The sequence below is a fragment of the Apium graveolens genome, chromosome 7 (genome assembly GCF_009905375.1).
Source record: "Apium graveolens cultivar Ventura chromosome 7, ASM990537v1, whole genome shotgun sequence".
In the NCBI taxonomy this organism is placed as follows: Eukaryota; Viridiplantae; Streptophyta; class Magnoliopsida; order Apiales; family Apiaceae; genus Apium; species Apium graveolens.
This window is the reverse complement of record NC_133653.1, coordinates 252,021,691-252,039,706: the sequence shown is the minus strand read 5'-3', so window position 1 is coordinate 252,039,706 and position 18,016 is coordinate 252,021,691. Positions and strand designations below refer to the sequence as shown.

Below are 18,016 nucleotides of genomic sequence, written 5' to 3'. Positions count from 1 at the left end.
ACTATTTATTTTTCAATTTTATTTTTTTCTTATCCCTTCATTTTTTTTTTAATTTTTCTTATATCATGCTGAATCACAACTGCACCATAACTTCACACTAAATTTTTATGTTTTTGTCTAATTTTACATAATTTTTCAAAAAGGTTTTCTGTATTTTATTGATAAAAAAAGAACTGTACTTCCAGATGCGTTTTTTTTACACTTTGATACATCAATATTTTTTCGTCAGAGTGATTATATTTTAAAAAAAAATTGTTGATCTATACTTTCATACATCAACATTTTTTAGGGACCATTTTTCTCTAAACCAAGTTTACTTTAGAGACCTAAGCACTAATCTGCAATCTTCGTTGTTACAATGATTCAAAAATGGGTACGAAAACTTTGTCCACAAAATAAAACTCAATATATCCTGAAACTAAAAGCAAAATAATGAAAAATACACAAGAAACGTGGTCAGTCCATATACACCCATCAAGATTCTGAGATGCTATCCTCATATCTCTTCACATAAAAACTCATCTTCACTTCACATTCTCTTTATCACACACAATTTAACACACACATACATTATCATATCTCTAACTTGTAAGGTAACTAGGAGCTAGCACAAGTACTTCAATGGCACAAACAATGCTGCTCATGTCTTCAAGTACTTGTGTTTCAGGCCATGCAGCTGACAATTTGAAGTCACCGGCTCTTCCTTTACTTCAAAGGCTTAAGCCTAAGCCTTTTTCTCACTTCTTGTTGCCTCATCTTTCTAACATTTCCAAGTCTTCCTCAACATTCACTACTTATGCTCTCTTTAAATCAAAAGCTAAAGCTCCTGTCAAGAAAGTATGTTTAACTTATTTCATATTCGGAAATTTAAATACTCACGTACACATGCCTTGTACACTCGTGTCTTTACCGACACCTTTCATACATGTTAAACTAATTATTTATATTTGAGATGCTATAGGTGGTAGCTCCAAAGCCAAAGGTTGAGGATGGTATTTTTGGAACCTCAGGAGGCATTGGTTTTACAAAGCAAAATGAGCTCTTTGTTGGACGTGTTGCTATGATTGGTTTTGCTGTGAGTATACAATCTCTATTGTTTACATTTTCTACATTTACTTTCTAGTTCACGCTGTCTGCAAATTTTGACACCTAAAGTTCACTTGTGCTGTGTTCACATTCTGTTTCAGAAACTCTGTCGAATCCGAGTAAATAAATTGTAATTATAATTTATTTAAGTACACTTTGTTTTGGATTGACTGGTTAAAGACAAGTAGGTATATGTTCAGAAAATGTTATGGTCTTGTATTGTACTGTTGAGACAAGTAGCTGAAATTCATGAGAATTTTTTTTTTGAATAATTATAAAAAATAAAATTAGTGAACTGGACTATGTGCAGCTTATGCCAAAACTAGGAAGTCACTTGAATTGTTATAGCAAAATCTATCTTTCTATATTATTCATGTTTCAGACAAGTCATACAAATCAATTTGTTGTTGGTAATAGATATTTTAGTTATTTATTTGGATGAAGCAGCTGAATTTTGGTATGTGCAGGCATCTTTATTAGGAGAAGCTTTAACAGGAAAAGGAATTCTATCACAATTGAACTTGGAAACTGGTATTCCAATTTATGAAGCTGAGCCCCTTCTTCTGTTCTTCATTCTTTTCACATTGCTCGGAGCAATCGGAGCTCTTGGTGACCGTGGTCGTTTCGTCGATGACCCTCCCACCGGTCTTGAGAAGGCTGTCATTAAGCCTGGAAAGGGATTCAGAGCAGCATTGGGTCTCAGCGAAGGAGGTTAGTTGCTCATATATTATTTACTTGATACAATGCAAGGCCTAAAAATGAAAACATTAATTACAAAGTTAAGAAAACATAACTCAAGTTACTTATGCCTCACTCTAAAGTATAGATAAGCAGTATGCACTCGAAAGTAGGGTCCACAGAAGTTATATGTACGCTGACCTTACCCTTACTAACCGAGGCTAGAGTATTTTTGCATTGATACTAATGTAGTATGTGTTTGTATAATAAGACGTATTTAGTAAAACGCTATAGCCTCAATTAAATAATACTTCTAGTAGCTTCTAGTTTATAGATATATATTATTAAATGTAAGGATGTTCAACTGTATCTGTCACTTGGCTCTAGCTAAAAAAAATTGAATGGTTTTGTCAAATGCAGGTCCACTTTTTGGATTCACAAAGTCGAATGAGCTGTTTGTCGGAAGGCTAGCACAGTTGGGAATTGCATTCTCCTTAATCGGAGAGATCATAACAGGAAAAGGTGCATTGGCACAGCTAAACATTGAGACCGGAATCCCAATCAGTGACATCGAACCTCTTGTGTTGCTCAATGTTGTCTTCTTCTTTGTTGCCGCATTGAATCCTGGTACCGGAAAGTTTATTACAGATGAGGAAGAAGACTAGTGTGGGTGTCTAGCGTGTGTGTGATAATATTTTGCTTCTTGTACTGGCCCCAACAAAAATAAAAAGAACCAACTCTGAATTGTTAAGGATGTAGCTTGTAGTAATTTTGTTAATGCAAGTAGATGAAGTTTCTGAACTTGCACATAGTAAGTTATGTTTTATATATTCTGGTCAATTTATTGTTGTACAAGTTCTTGCGGAAATTTAATCTACTTTGATGGAGATTTGATTTTAGAGGAATGATTTCACTTGAACCATTTATATAAAACGTTCGTGTTTAGACCTTGAACATTGGTGATCTAATAATCCTGTGCATTTAAATAATTTGTGGTACTCATGAAACAGAGTCTTCTTACTCTAACGTTGTAACGTGAGAAACATCATAAATTAGCTAGAAACAGAGAACAATGAATCCTTAACTAAAATTCAACAGTTATCAGTATGCAACTCCTATATTTGCATATTAACATACATAGTTCTATATATATTCATAAGATATGTGACTCAAATATTATGTCACCGACGGAACTAGGATCTTAAAGGAGTATGGATTTAAATAATTTAAGATTGAAGTGTTTATAACATTAGTACAGATTTCCTTGTACTTTTTCACATATCACCCAGACTAAAAATTCAAAAAAAAAATACTAATTTTTGGAGGTTAATCGGGCACCCTAAGATCAGTGTTCCAGAAATCGCTAGGCGTGTCAGGGCGGTGAGGGTACCTTCGAAAGATTAATCGGCAAATCGGAGATTAATCGGTACGATTAATCGGAATATTAATCGGAAGAATATAAACATTATTTTTAATTTTTATAATTATATAATGATCAATATGTAAAATATTTGTTTGAAAAAAAAAGTAGAATGATATTAAAAAATATCTAGACATTTGACATTTGTTATATACTAATTATTGAGTTTACAATATTAACTATATTTTAATTCACAGTTTTAAACTAATTACAATATATCATTTTTATATTTTAAGTGAGAAAATAAATATATTAGATTACCGGTTATTTTTTACCAATATTTTATATTAGAAATTGACATGATATTGTGTGAAATTAGGAAATTAATAAATTAAAATTATAAAACATAAAAAAAATGTTTTTTAATTATTTTCCGCCTCGACTGCCTAGGACCGATTTTTGACCGCCTAATCCCGATTTTGACCCGATTTTTTAAAAAAACGCCTAAATCACCGCCTAGGCCCGAGTCGGGGCGTTTTACCACCGTCTAGCGCCCCGCCTAGACCGATTTTTAGAAACTGCCAAGAATGCTCCTCCTAGTTCCTCCCCGCTCCCCGCTTCCAGATGTCAGCTGGATTTCAACCTACGTTCCTCCTTGTTGGTTCATTCCTCCGGCTGTGATGCACTGTCATCCGTATCCTCATTTTCTAAATTGTAACAATCTTATCTTGGTATTATTATTTTACAATGGAAAGTCCTAAAAGATTAGAGCTAAACTATAGTCTAATGATTGATATGATTTTAGTTGATATCAAAACTTTTAACATGCATAATAATATTTTTAGATCATTAACTATGCAGGGAACCAAGAGAGGCCCGTCCAAAATTTTAGAGTTATTTGTAGAATATATCCCCTATTTTGACATAAATATATTTCTTTATCAATATTTTATTTAACTGCACTTTGTAATCCCTTATTATTTTTGATAGGACAAATAGCATCATTTACGTTAAATTTGTTAAAAATCTCAGGTGTGGTTTCGGAAGTTAAAATATTAAATTATAATAAAATCTTTATTTAAGATTTTTGACCCTCTAAACAATACTTTTCAAAAAATGTAAAGAATGAAAGTCGTAGAGAACGGAAAGATCTTCTCGAAATAATAAGGTTCAATATAAAAAGATTTTCTTTGTAATTTTTTTAATAAATTCATTAAGTATAGATTTTATTTAATTTTAGTTTCGTTAAATTTTTGATAATCATGAATGGTATTGTTTTGAAAAGATCTTTTCGTTCTCTACAACTTTTGTTCTTTAAATTTTTTCGAGAAATATTATTTAGAGGGTCAAAAAAGCTTAAATAAAGATCTAATTCTAATTTAATATTTTAATTTTTCAAAATACCCCTAAATTTTTTTACAAATTTAATGAAAATAGTGTAATTTATCGTGTCAAAAATAATAAGAAAATGTAAAATACAATTATATAAAATACAAATACAGGTGCATTTGGGCCCACATTTTGTAAATAACTCAAAGTTTTAAACGTTTATTCTACAAAGAAAAGAAACTTCATTTCTGAGACTACAAGGTAGTAGAGTATCTCTTTCTCACACACAATTCTTCCACACAATTTATTCTGATGTCATCCTTTTCCATAAACTCTTCTAACATGCAGGTTTCTTGAAATCAATATTCATGGGTATTTATTCTTCTTTACTTTTGTCTTTATTTGTTATCTTATACTTACTCTAAATCACCCTATATAAATTCACATTCCAGAACTTCTATACTGATATACTCGATCTGTTCCTACCGTTTCTTCACACTTTTTTTTAGATGTTCATTTCAATTGTTTACATTTCAATTGTTTATATTTCAAAATTTTACAAAAAAATAAAGTTTTTATAATTTTTAAAATAACCGCATTCACTACTTCTCTTTACTATACCCACTGTTATGCCCGCTTTCGGTCATGGGCCCTAAACAGGTCCCCATAGGTGCATTGAATTGCAGAACTCTCGTGTGTGGGCTAGAATCATGGGCCATTGTGACATGGGCTAGCACATTCGAGCTGGGCTCATGACATGCGAGTTGGGCTCGTACTTGCCGACTGGGCTCTCATGCGCGAGGTGGGCTCGAGTGACAGTACTCGAGTTGGGCTCGGTTTCCCACACGCAGGCTGGGCCCATGAGCTCACATCTAATGGAGTTGAAGATAATATTGTATTTATTGATTGAAAATGAAGGCGGTGCGGGCCGAGGACGCCAGGCCGGCCCGCATTAGAGGACTTTGTATTCGATATGGAAAGTAACTCATAGATGATTGAGTTGCTCGTAGATTTCGGGGCCGACATGGGTTGTTCCTATAGTCACGGGAAGGATTGCGGAGATGCCGCGAGATTGTAGGAAGCGTGTGGAGCCGGTTGAGATTTACGTGACTAAATTGACTGAAGGCCTGATTCTATCATGGGCTTGGGTTGCACGGGCTGAAGAGTCCTAATCCTAGCCTATGTGACTTGTTCCCCAAGAACTACGTGAGGCTTGATACCTATAAATAGGGTACGTAGGGACTTGTATGAGACATGAGTCGACACTTGATAGAGAATAACAAACCTTATTCTTTCTTAAGGAGTCAACATACAAGCTCAGCCACCACCAAACAACCATCCTCCGCCCTCAAATACCGTCCTTGATCTTTGTTCCGCCCATTAACCTCCACAACACTGTTATACGAAATTCTCCCTATAACAATTGGCGCTAGAAGGAGGGGGTTTTTCATCTTAGGGAGAAAGATGACCAAAGAAAGCAAACAAGCGGCGACACCAGGAAGCGGAGGCAAGAAGGACCATAACGAGGTCGAGCACACGCCCCCAGAGAATCAGGCGCCACCTCCACCAATTGCAACCGTGGACGGGCAGGCGGTCATGACGTATCTCGAAGGGCTGGCCGATCAGATGAATCAGATCAACGCCCGAATGTCAAGGGTAGAGAGAAGCTCGGTCCAGAACGCCAAGCGTAAGGCGCGCCGCCTCAAGGTCTCTCAGCGTAGCTGGAAGGGCAAAGGTCCTCAGAAGAAGCTGATCCACGATTTTGATGATGTGGCAACTGAGACCAAGCAGAAGAAAGAAACATCGCGCGAAAAGGAAGATGAACCCCGAGGCCATGATGAGCGGGGCAGCCAGATCTCTACGAGATCGGGGCAGAAGCCAACTTCATCTGAGGCAAGGTCGACTAGCGTGCTAGACCGAGTGGGTAAAAAACTAAGTGAGCATGACCTCATGCTCAAATTAGAAAATTGCAAGAAGGAGAGAAAGGAGAAAGAGCCCGGGGATCAGAGAGGCTCGAAAAGAGAGCGGACCGCGACCCCTCCGGAAAGACGACAACACGCCTCGCCCAGGAGGGAAGAGCGACGTAGGCGCAGAGACAATCGTGAAGATGAGTCGCAAACGCGAGCCGGAGGAGGGGGACGTCGCGAGCGACCTCAGGGCTCACACCATTCGAGTAACGCGGGAGGTGACAGAGAAGGAGAAGTTGTCAGAGTAAGAGACCTAAGAAGGATCTTGGATAATATGGAGCGAGAGAAGAGGGGGCCCTCGGCCTCAGCTGCCCCTTCTCCGTTTACGGCTGCTATCCGATCATCCCCCTACCTCGGGTGTTTAGGTACAACCCCGAACTTCTATTCAACGGTGAGGCCGACCCGGCGGAATACCTTATACAATTTAACACAGAGATGAAAGTCTATCAGGTGTCGGAGATGACCCGCTGCAGACTCTTCGCGGCATCACTCAGAGGTAGTGCCCAACAATGGTTCTCCAAGTTGGGACCGGCTAGCATAAGAACGTGGAGGCAATTGGAGGACTTGTTCGTCATACAATTTCAGTCCACCCTCCACTACTCACCTCCTGTGGCCACGTTAGCCAACATTAAGCAAAGGGAGGGGGAGCCCCTGGTAGAATACTTTCGTCGGTTCAACGCCGAGGTCCCCAAGGTGAGGGGAGCCAGCGATAAGACTATCAAGAACTTCTTGATTGCAGGGTTGATCTGAAGGGGTGCGAGCTGGTAGTGCTCGCAAACATCTTTGATGAAGGGATGGAGGGGTGAGGAGATTCCTAGCCTTAGTAGGAAGGTGGAAAGGACCATGCGAGGCACCCTGCCTCCATTTTCCGAATGGTTGAATCTGTAGCACCTCATGTGAGGCAGGGGCAGGACAACATGGCCCTCGAGCTGGAATTGCTCAATATGCTCGGCCAGATGTTTCTGAGTCAGCGAGGTGGGAAGGTCGCGGCAAGCGAGCACCTTAACCTCCTCGTTTGCAGTTGAGCTCTCCTCCCCATCAGGAATGATCTGCCTCTTAAAAATAATTTCACCCTCAAGCTCGGGCTAGGCAGGAGGCACATAAGGCTCAGGAGAGGCCGCGGGGTTGTAGTTATAGTTACAAATCTTGTACTGACTTGTAACATCTACCACCTCCTCGCTCTGAGGAGAGTCATAGGACCAGTGCGAGCCAACCTCTTCACCATCGAGCCCCAAGATGGGGTATTCAACAGTTATGGGCTCTTTTCCTTTCTTCCTGGTGTCATAGTACGCACTCCCCACGTCGCTGTCAATAGATTCCGAGTCAAGGTGAATAGGGTCGAGGTTGTTAGCTGCAGCTTGCCTCAGGCGGGCTGCCCTCTCTTCAACCATTTCTCTTAGAATCTCCTCAGCTCGCTCTTTATCCAAGGGAGCGGGCTTGCGGTTTAGCAGCTCTTCTACCCCAAGGAAGGCTGGTATGTGAGAGAGGTCCACAGGCCTATCTCTCCAATTATAGATATTCTTCTCCCTGTTAAAATCCTCAGGGTTTGGGTCGAGGTGAATATCAAGCGAGCCGGATCCGGCTTCTCGCATCGAGTTCTCAACTCTGGCAATGTTCAAAGCCCCTTAAGGGGTGATAGCTGAGCCAGGAGAGATGGGTTGGCTAAGACGACCAGAAAGAGAAGTCAGCTCGCGTTGAAAGTCCTTGGAGCCTCGCTGCTTGGGTGGATATTGGTTTAATGGAGACGGAGTGGCTGAAGAATGAACCGGGCTAGTAGAGGTACGAGCCGGGCTCGAGGAAGAGCGAGACGACCCATAGGAGCGGGCTGAAGACGCACTCGACATCTGTAAAAGATGGTGAAAGTTAGCGTGTGGCCCTAAAAAGAAAACAAAAAACAGGTATGGGGTCGCACCTAAGTGTCCTCACATCTCACACGGGATCGCACCTAAGTATCTAAGCAAGCGTGTGGTGGTTGTGTGTGAGCTCACATCGAACAGGTGGTGTATGCTCGCATAGTGCACATGAACAAGCATGGATGTAAATGGGCTCGAATCGAAGAATACCTGTTGGAGAAGTGTATGAAGATCCTGATGAATCTATGTCGGGAGAATATCGTCGCCGATAGACGGTTCTTGTGGAGATTATGATCTTCGCCGTGGTAGATCCTTGAGCAAATTTAGCAGCAATTCGAGAAGTGTTCTTGGAAATGTGAGAAATAAATTGAAATCTCACATATTTATAGGGGATAGGAGAGAGAAAGGAGAAGCGACACGTGTCACCATCTCAGATGACGACACAGATCCCCATGCCAGCTGTCCAACGGTTGTCAAAATGAATGCTAAATGAAATGTATGCGAGGCTAGGCACGCGAGGCGGTTGGTGCGGCCTGGTGGGCTCGCACCTGCGAGGCCATAAAAGACTAAAAAATTCCTAGCCTCAAAAGGCGACCAGGAATTTTGGGGGGTAGTTGTTATGCCCGCTTTCGGTCATGGGCCCTAAACAAGTCCCCATAGGTGCATTGAATGGCTGGACTCTCATGTGTGGGCTAGAATCATGGGCCAATGTGACTTGGGCTAGCACATCCGAGCTGGGCTCATAACACGCGAGCTGTATAACGACTCGTGTATTTTTGAATTATTTAATTATGTAATTATGGAAATTATTAAATAAATAAAATATGTGTATTGGTTTTGACCGCTATGTGTTGTTTGACTATTGATGTGTGATTTATAATATACTGGGTTGTTCACGTGATTAATTATGGGGTCGTATTCGATTGTTTCATTTTTAAAAGTGGATTTGGTGCAAATTTATTTGCGTAAATACTTGAAATGTCTCCAAAATTGCTTTTATGATTTTATAATTACAATAATTATTTTTAGGATTTTATAAAATTGAGAAATCAATATTTTATTAATTATTTATCTTTAAATAATTTGCTGATTGTTTTTATTTGTAAAATCCATATTTAACTCTAAAATTCTTCAAAAATTATGAAACTCATATTTATTTAAGTTTGCAATATTTCAAGAATTTTAAAATTATTTTGGAAATTTTCGGGATTAATTTTACCCGCGCGTCGATTCCTTTAATTGTGAAAAGCGGGTATAAATTGCATTTCAAAAATTGTTTTAAAATTTCAAAATTTATGTTTTTATAAACTTCGGGATATTTGCAACATTTTAAGGCTATTTTCGTGATTTTCTGTAATTGTTTTAAGTGCGGTTCGGTTCGTCAAATTAAGAGAAAATGAACCAGAATAGCCCGATTAATCGATTGTATGTGTGTTATTCCAGTTTATAAAAGAAATGGACACGTATATGTAAATCAAGACACGTGTCTGCAGCAGAGGTGTTTCTTGATTCTCATTTTTATCTTCCTAATTCCTTCTCACTCTCTCTTCACCCCCTCGTATCTCTCGTTGCTCACGGTTTCTGAATTATGTTTCCTTATTTTTAGTCCCCTCTGTTATTCCCCTTTTTCTATCCGGTTGCAACTCGCCACTGCGTTGGCTGCTCCGGTAAGGTTCCGGCTGTCTTTTTCCAGCCATGGTTCCTGATCTTAGTTCTGTTTTGTTGATTAATATAATATATATATACGTATATACATATAGTATATATGTGTTCGGTAGTTATTTTTGTTGCCGTCGTTTCTCGGATTCCGGTTTATTTTCCGGTGATTATTTCGATCTTGTTCCTACTTGTTGGTCTATCTATATATATGGGTGTGTTTTATGTGTGTGATGGTGTGTCTTCTGTGCATCGACTATTTCTCTAGCTTGTTGTTTAGTTCACGGCTTGTTTCCCGTAACTGTTGTTGTGATTCCGGTTACTGGGTGTGTTATGCGTGCGTTTGCACGCGCCTGTGTGTAATATTTAATTATTTGATTTATTTGGATTTCTGCAGGAATTATTGATGGATTTCGTGAAATTAAATAATTATTCGATGTAAAATTATTGTATAATTGGTGGAATTCGCGTTGGAAACCCGAATTTAATCGGGAACCCGCGAATTTTACCGCCGTCGGCGATGAGCCTTAGCGAGCCGACGGTGGACGGTGATGAATTTATTATGAGTCCTAATTTTTATAAAATAAATAAAATGAGCTGTGTAATTAGTTTCGTATGGGAATGGTTGTGGAATTGTGAAAATTGGATTGTGATTTGTGTTATTGACGTCGATGATGTTTCGACGGGTAGTCCGATAAACAAAGGGGACGCTGTCCGATTTCTGGGAAATCGAACTACGGAAATACGAGAGCGTATCTGAGGATTATCAGGACGTCGAGTGAGTATAAGTAAATACATATATGTATGTTTTATACAAAACCTGATTGTGTGTTGCGTTGAATGTTCGGTCCAAAACTCAGTAACCCTAATCTCGTAAAATGACAAGTATACGTATTTTCTGAAAACGAGCACCGAACCGATTTTCAAGAACGTGAACCCTAAGTGATACGTGTACTATTATATGAAATATGTTACGAGTCGGGTTTTTATAACATTCGGGTAAATTGTTAGCGAGGATATGTCAAGCATAATCGAATGTCTAACGTAGGGTATTTCGACCATGTAGGTTATAGTTGGGAACCTGAAAGTGGACGATGGACTAAAGATAACCTAGTGGTCAGTCGACGAGCTCAGTAGAGTTTTAACATAAAAACCTGAGTATCGAAGTCGAATCCAATGTGATCTAGTGGTTGGACGTTAAAGCCTGAGTGGTAGAGTCGGCTCAGAGTTGATCAGTACTAGTTGTAAAGCCCTGTAAGGCAAGTATTTCTGAACTTCTCTTTAAGATATATTACCAATGTTTTCGAACTGTTTCATAACATGTCGCTATTATTCAAAATAACTTATGTTTTATATTGCAAGTGCTTTAAACTATTAAACCTTGAACCCTGATTTTCTTAATCTTGAGCCGTAAGCCTTATTATTTGTAAACCATCATTTGTTGATCCTCAGATACCAAATCACACAAATATGATACTACTCCCCAAATGTATAACTACCAAACACCAAACACTGAAACAAAATTGTTTGAAAATAACAGAAACTTTTATACTCCAACCGTTCTTTAAAACATCAAAGAATTATACCTTGAAAAATCATTATTTTTCTAATACCTGATTCTTTTACAGATTGAAAGCCGTTTCTTTTACATATCCTAATATACCCTTGTGATATCCATGAGTTTCCTTACGTTTTATTCAAATGTTTAATCATCATTGATTATGATCTTGTGTTATCGAATTATATTGTTTATCATATTGAACTGCTTTAGGATTGGATAGTTTTTATATATGTGGACCGGATTTGTGGTCAGACCAATGGTCAAGTTAGGCCAATGTGTGCCTTGGATCCAATAATTAGAGCAGTGCTGTTTGCTTTGCTCGGGGTTAGTGCGTGACTGATCAGCAGCCTAACCTTGGTTTTAAAACTTAAAAATGAATATCCAATTCTAATGATTAGTTAAAAAGAAACTTGATTCATATGAATTACATCCCTTGATCATTGTTTAACCTCAGTTATCGTTATTATGACTTGCTGAGCTAGTTAGCTCACTCTTGCGAATATTTTTTTATGTACTCTATAGTTAAGAAGGATACAGTTGATAGCGAGGTTTCCCAGTTCAATGTACGAGCTAGGATTCCAGATTGAGTTGGATCGAGCTAGTAGGAGCTTATGGCGGTAGTGAGATAGTAAGATTGTAAGAATAATTTTATTATCAGGTGTAAGTTAAATTAGTTGGGATTTGGTACATTGTAATAAAAGTTAAGGTTGTGGTTTATTTTCATACTTTAACCTGTTACGATCCATGGTTACATAGAGCAGGGTCATTGTAATTAATATTTCATATACAGGTTGATATATTGTGTTTGTGTTGTGGACCCCAAACTTCTGACCCGGGTTTGGAGGGCGCCACAGGTTGGTATCAGAGCTACAGGTTATAAGTCACTGAAATAAGCCTAGAATGTCGGGATTGGGTAGAGGGTTAGGATTAGGAATAGGAAATAGAAAGATAAGACGTTGTGAGGATGAGTGCGACTATATAGTAGGTCTCCGGTACGATTCGTGTTGCGATTCGGGATTCTTAGTTTGTGACATGATTTCCAGACAACGGCAATGACAGATTCTGATTTCCCTGTATCATCCGATCATTTGGAGCTTTCCGTTTAAGGATCGTCATCTTCTCTCGGATTTGATTTACACCTTGTTCCTCCATCAATATTAATGACACTACCTTCTGTTATGGCAGTTGCACCTCTTCAAGCTATTCTACGCTATTCTACCACCTCTTGATACGAGACTATCTATTTAAAAACCTCCATCTGTTTATTTTTGTTTTACTGGACATTCAATTGTGAGTGTATCTCTTCAGTTTACCCTACACCCTGTTTTATACCCCAGTTTAAAACTTGTCCTATGAAGCAATTGTACCTACGAGGATGGATTCGGGAGTCACAGTAAATGGTGAGTATTTGAGATATAATTAAAATTGAGAAGGAGTTTAGAAAAAAGATTCACGTGTCTCAGAGGATAGCTGTTACCAGATTAAATGAAACTACTAGTAAATAGGCCACCCGTGATTGGTTGTGGGATGGATTAGATGAATTAAGAAAAAGTTAGAGAGAAAAGTATAAATCTGGAATATTTATAGAATTAATGATGGTGCTATGATAAATGCGATATGTAAAGTAGTGATGTGATGTGATATGAGCAAATTTTGGTTCTATGAAATAGACTTGTTGACTATTGGATAGTCTGTTCTGCTTAATGATTGTAAAGTTGATAACGGGAGTATTACCAGTATGGAAGCCTTGATGTGAAGCTACGAATAAGATAATATGCAACGACAATTGAATTTTTCGTCGATTAAGGAAGGCAAATGGACGCGATAAAGGAGAAAAGGTAAATTGAAGTGAACGGACTTTTACGTGATTGTTTCTTTAATTTGGTACCTTGTTTTAGGTCGGAAGGAAAACAACCAACTCATATAGTAAGGACAACCAGATTTGTGATTTTCAAAATTTTTAACAAGTTTTCGAAAAAGATTTTTCCTTACAAAATTTCTAGAAGCCTTTTGAATAAAATAAGTTTTAAACCTTGGTTGTCAAGTTACTACTTGAGTTTCTTGTTTGTTAAAAACCCGGATTTCCTGGAAGGATACTTACTTCGGACTTAGTATTGTTAATTCAAAGAACCAAGTAACCCGTGATTATGAAGAAGCTGATTATTCCTAACCGTAAGGTGTAAATATTGTTTGACAAGGTCAATAACAGAATCCGCGTACGGAGTAATTGTTCATCCAGTTGCAGAGACCATTTAAGTTTAAAGAATTCATTGATTTAAAAAGGAGCCTGGGTGTGATCGAAGAAGATTGGGAAGATTTCCAGATTTTTTCTAAAAAGAAGAATATTATTAACAAAAGGATCGTTATGTTGAATGATTCGTGGTTGTCCTAAATTAAAGAGGAGAACACCCGAAGTTATCAGATAAGAATGCCATTATGATCGAATTATTAAAGTATTATACGTGTAGCTGCGATGTCAGCGATGCAAGACTTAACAAGTAAGAATCTACCATAATGCTTAATTTGCGAAGACATTTCAGCGTACTTTTTAAAGTTGTTATAGGACACAATAGGGATATGATCGAACAAGCTTGAAAGATGAATACGAGTGAAATGTGAATGGTGACCAATGGTATCGTTCTTGTCTTCAATATTATACCGTATATTCCTTTTTGATTCCTAAACAAGTATGAACTTCTCTTCTTAAATAAACTCTTTGCTATGATATCAAAAAGGAGGATATTGCATTCCTTTCAAATTTAATTGTTTCCCTCAAGTTTTGCTTTCTGATTGGGACAAACAGTGTTATGGTGAGACCCTTTGTCAGAATGACGAAGAGTCGGGCGGGACGCTACCTAATCATGTGTTGTATGCCATATGGTATGAAAGACTGGCCATCTTAAGTACCAATATGGTTGTCTCATTCATATTCAAATCCTTACTTCTTCTTTCTTTTCAACTCTATTTTTTGTTGAATTATGAATCCATCTAGTTATTTTGTTATACAGTTATTCTTTGCAAAAGTTTTCAAACAAATTAACGTATTATGGACCAAGCGGGCAAAGTTCCATCTACCTCTCACGCATGGAAAGCAAACAAGGGCATATGGCGAGAATTGAAAATCACTAACCCAGTCAGGGATGCACCAAGAATCAAGGGAATCTACTCCAATAAGGATACATCTTCGAGAATGAGAATATGCGACTTTCCAATGAAATATGTTGTTCAGATTACGGATGTGACAACATGGATGATTATGGTAAGTACCTTATGCGTTAAAGTATTAAAAGATGTGAGAGAAACTTAATTGTTTATCTCTCAAGGTTTTGTTGATGAAATGAATTAGCCTGTGGAATTGATAAGATTATGGTTAAAAGGATTAACAAGTCAAGAACGTGTAGTTGTTAAATAAGTAAGTACCAATGGTGGAATTGAGGTTTCTGGCAATAAGTTGTGAAGAATTGATATCATTTGAGATAAGAGGATTTGACATTATTCTAAGGAATGGACTAACTATGGAAGCATGATGCCCAGACGAACAGTCATGATGAAGAGATAGTCCTGAAGACGTTAAATGAGATTATGCGTCGACTAGCGAAAGCTCAACAAGTTTACTATCAAGAGCAAGTATCGGTTACCTTGGCCCAATGATTTGTTTGATCAGACGAAGAAAGCAAAGTACTTTTATAAAATTGATTTAAGATTTGGTACTTTTCCAATTGAAGATTAAACCTATGGATATATCAAAGATAATTTTCAGAATTAAGTACTTCCCGTATTGTCAGTTGGATTAACCAATATATCCATAATATTTGAACTCGATGGATAAATTCTTTAAGGAATATCTGGATAAGCTATTGTGTAATACTTAAAGTCAACGGAGGACCATGCAAAGCATTTAATGATAACTGAGAAGTTGGAGAAGAAAGAAGTTGTGTGAAATATAGTTCTTAGCATAAGTAGTCAATGTGGAGAAGATCAAAAGAGATCTAGTAGAAATTAAAGTTACTATGAATAAAGGAAGGCCAAAAGCACCAACAAAAGTAAGAAGTTTTACCCTGGACTGGTTATTACTGAAAATTGGTTCAAGATTTCTTAAAAGTTGCAACGCCTTTGATGAAGCTTACCAGGAATAGCGAGAAGCTTAGATAAAATGGGAAAGTGTGAAGAAAATTTTGCGGAGTTAAATGAAAGAATGGTTACAATACCTGCTTTATCATTTTGAAAGTATTAAGGAGATTTAGTAGTTTATAGTGATGTTTCTCATAAAGAAGTAGGAAGTGTGTTGATACAGCACAATAGAGTTATTGTATATGCACCCAGACAACCGAAACCTTATGAGCAGAAGTATCCTACTCATAATTGGAACTGACAGTAATAATATTTGTTTTGAAAGATTGGAAAACATGATATGTATGGAGAAAGGTGTAAAATTTATACGGACCTTAAGAGTTTGAAGTATATATTTACAAGGAAAAGCAAATGTAGTGGCAAATGATAAGTAAAAGAAGAAAGTAAATACAGGAACTGTACCAGAAGAATTATCTATGGAATTTCAAAAGTGGAATTGGAAGTCAGAGTTTATAAATCCAAAAAGAGCAAGGATAGATAGTATGACCTTTCAGTTAAAGTTGTTAAGGGAAAGATAAGGAGATGTTAAGAGAAGATAATGAATCACGATGTTAGCAGTTAGTAAAATTTTATGCGCCCAGGAGAACGATCACGATACCCCCAAGTTTTCTTCCAGCACTTGGATGCTACAAGTAGAAGGACTAAGAAGTGAGATCCCACAGGGAATTCATAATACAAAGTATTTAATTTATTGAAGAAATGCCAAGATATACGGAAATTTAAATAGTGATAACCAGGTATAAGAAAGAAATTTCAAGATGGATTAGGAAGTGTTGGATATGTCAAAGAATTAAGGCGAAGTATTAGAGGCCTAGTGGATAAGGCAGACCCAGGGAGTGGTTTTACAAGAGGTGAATCGTGAAGGGTACCAGTGATATCCATGAAGAAAAGGAATAAAATTATGAGATTATGTACAGATTAGCGGGAGTTCAATAAAATAACGAATAAGAAGAAGTGAGACCCTATAAAGAATTGACTACTTACGAGACCTAATTCAAGCAATACATTATACCTCGAGGATTAACTTAAGATCCGACCTGAGAACATATCAGAGATTATGATTAAAGAGAGTTAAGGGCATTGCAAGCTCAGATGATATTATGTGAAATAACAAGTGTATCAGATGATTATAAGGAATTAAGGATCATGGTGTATAAGGAGTACTTAGATAAGCAAACTATATTTATTGATAACATCCTCAGCTACTCAAGGAATAAGAAAGTCTGCATGGAGTGCCCAAGGATTTTTCTCCAAAGATCAGAAGGAAAGCAACTATATGTTGAGTTTCAAGAATGAAATTTTGACCAAGGTTAACAAAGGATTCTGAATTAATCCACTAACAACTACCTAAGTAAAGCCGTATGGTAACAGATGCCTTATGCCGACAGAAAGGATTGGATGTAATTAAGACCACCGAGGAGTTAATAGACGAATTGGAAATAGTGGAATCTGAAGTTCAAATACTTAAAGGTGATAATACGTGAATTTATGAGATTACTTTTCAGATTTCACTGATGGAAAACAATAAAAAATGTTTAAATGTTTGAAAACCAAGTTGAAAATGAGCACCGCCTACCATCCTTAAACAAAGAGTCAGAGCGAGGAAGCGATTCAGGAAATATAAGGTATGTTGAGAGATTGAATTTCAAGAAAAACTGGGATAATCATTTACCATCGATATCAGCTTTAGAATGCCACTTTACCAAGCCTTATTTGAAAGCGAGTGTAGGTCCCCATTTTTACCGAGATAAAGTGGGAGAAAGAAAGTTGTCAAATTCTAAGTTAATTCAGCACACCAAGGGTGTAACGATATTGACTGAAGCAGCTCAAAGTAGACAAAGAAAGAAGCAGAATTGTATCGAGGGAGAGCATGAATATAGAAATAGGACCAATAATGTTAGTAAAAGTGTCGTCTTGAAAGAGATTGGATAAGTTTGAGTAGAAAGGGCAAGTTGAGTCCTAAATTTAGTGAACCATTTGAGGTATTAATAAATATAGATAAAGTTGTTCATGAGTTGATGTTACTGTCACAACCGTATGTACATATAATGTGTTTTGTCTGTCAAGGTTAGGGCGATAAGTATCTGATTTGAATTAAGTGATTGATCAGGAGCCAATGGACTCTCGTCCAAGTTGTTTTGCACTTAGTGATCGATCTAAATTCTTGATCGTTAAAGGCGAGTTCTTGGAAAAAAAAAGTATATCCATAATAAGTACGTTCGAAATCCTCGAGTAAAAGAGTCTACCTGGAAATTAGAGTCAGATATGCTTGACAAATGTCCTCACTTATTTAGTTAGACCAGATTCTGAGGACAGAATCTTTTTAAGGGGGGAAGGATATAACGACTCGTGTATTTTTGAATTATTTAATTATGTAATTATGGAAATTATTAAA

The 18,016-nt window shown here is 37.4% G+C and overlaps 1 protein-coding gene across 1 annotated transcript; it reads left to right on the top strand.

The window, feature by feature from the left end:
• The first annotated feature begins 512 nt into the window (after nucleotides 1-512).
• On the top strand, nucleotides 513-2,663 carry LOC141671249 (photosystem II 22 kDa protein, chloroplastic). Its single transcript, XM_074477416.1, has 4 exons — nucleotides 513-837; nucleotides 962-1,075; nucleotides 1,554-1,797; nucleotides 2,185-2,663. The coding sequence occupies exons 1-4, from the start codon at nucleotides 622-624 to the stop codon at nucleotides 2,427-2,429; spliced, it is 819 nt and encodes a 272-aa protein (XP_074333517.1). The 5' UTR covers nucleotides 513-621; the 3' UTR covers nucleotides 2,430-2,663.
• Nucleotides 2,664-18,016: the final 15,353 nt, after the last annotated feature.

What these genes read in the sequence shown, in the direction of transcription:
- LOC141671249 (XM_074477416.1), top strand. Translation starts at nt 622, where the DNA reads ATGGCACAAACAATGCTGCTCATGTCTTCAAGTACTTGTGTTTCAGGC. An exon ending in CTAAAGCTCCTGTCAAGAAA is followed by an intron (nt 838 to 961) that starts GTATGTTTAACT and finishes GAGATGCTATAG; the next exon opens with GTGGTAGCTCCAAAGCCAAA. An exon ending in TTGCTATGATTGGTTTTGCT is followed by an intron (nt 1,076 to 1,553) that starts GTGAGTATACAA and finishes TGGTATGTGCAG; the next exon opens with GCATCTTTATTAGGAGAAGC.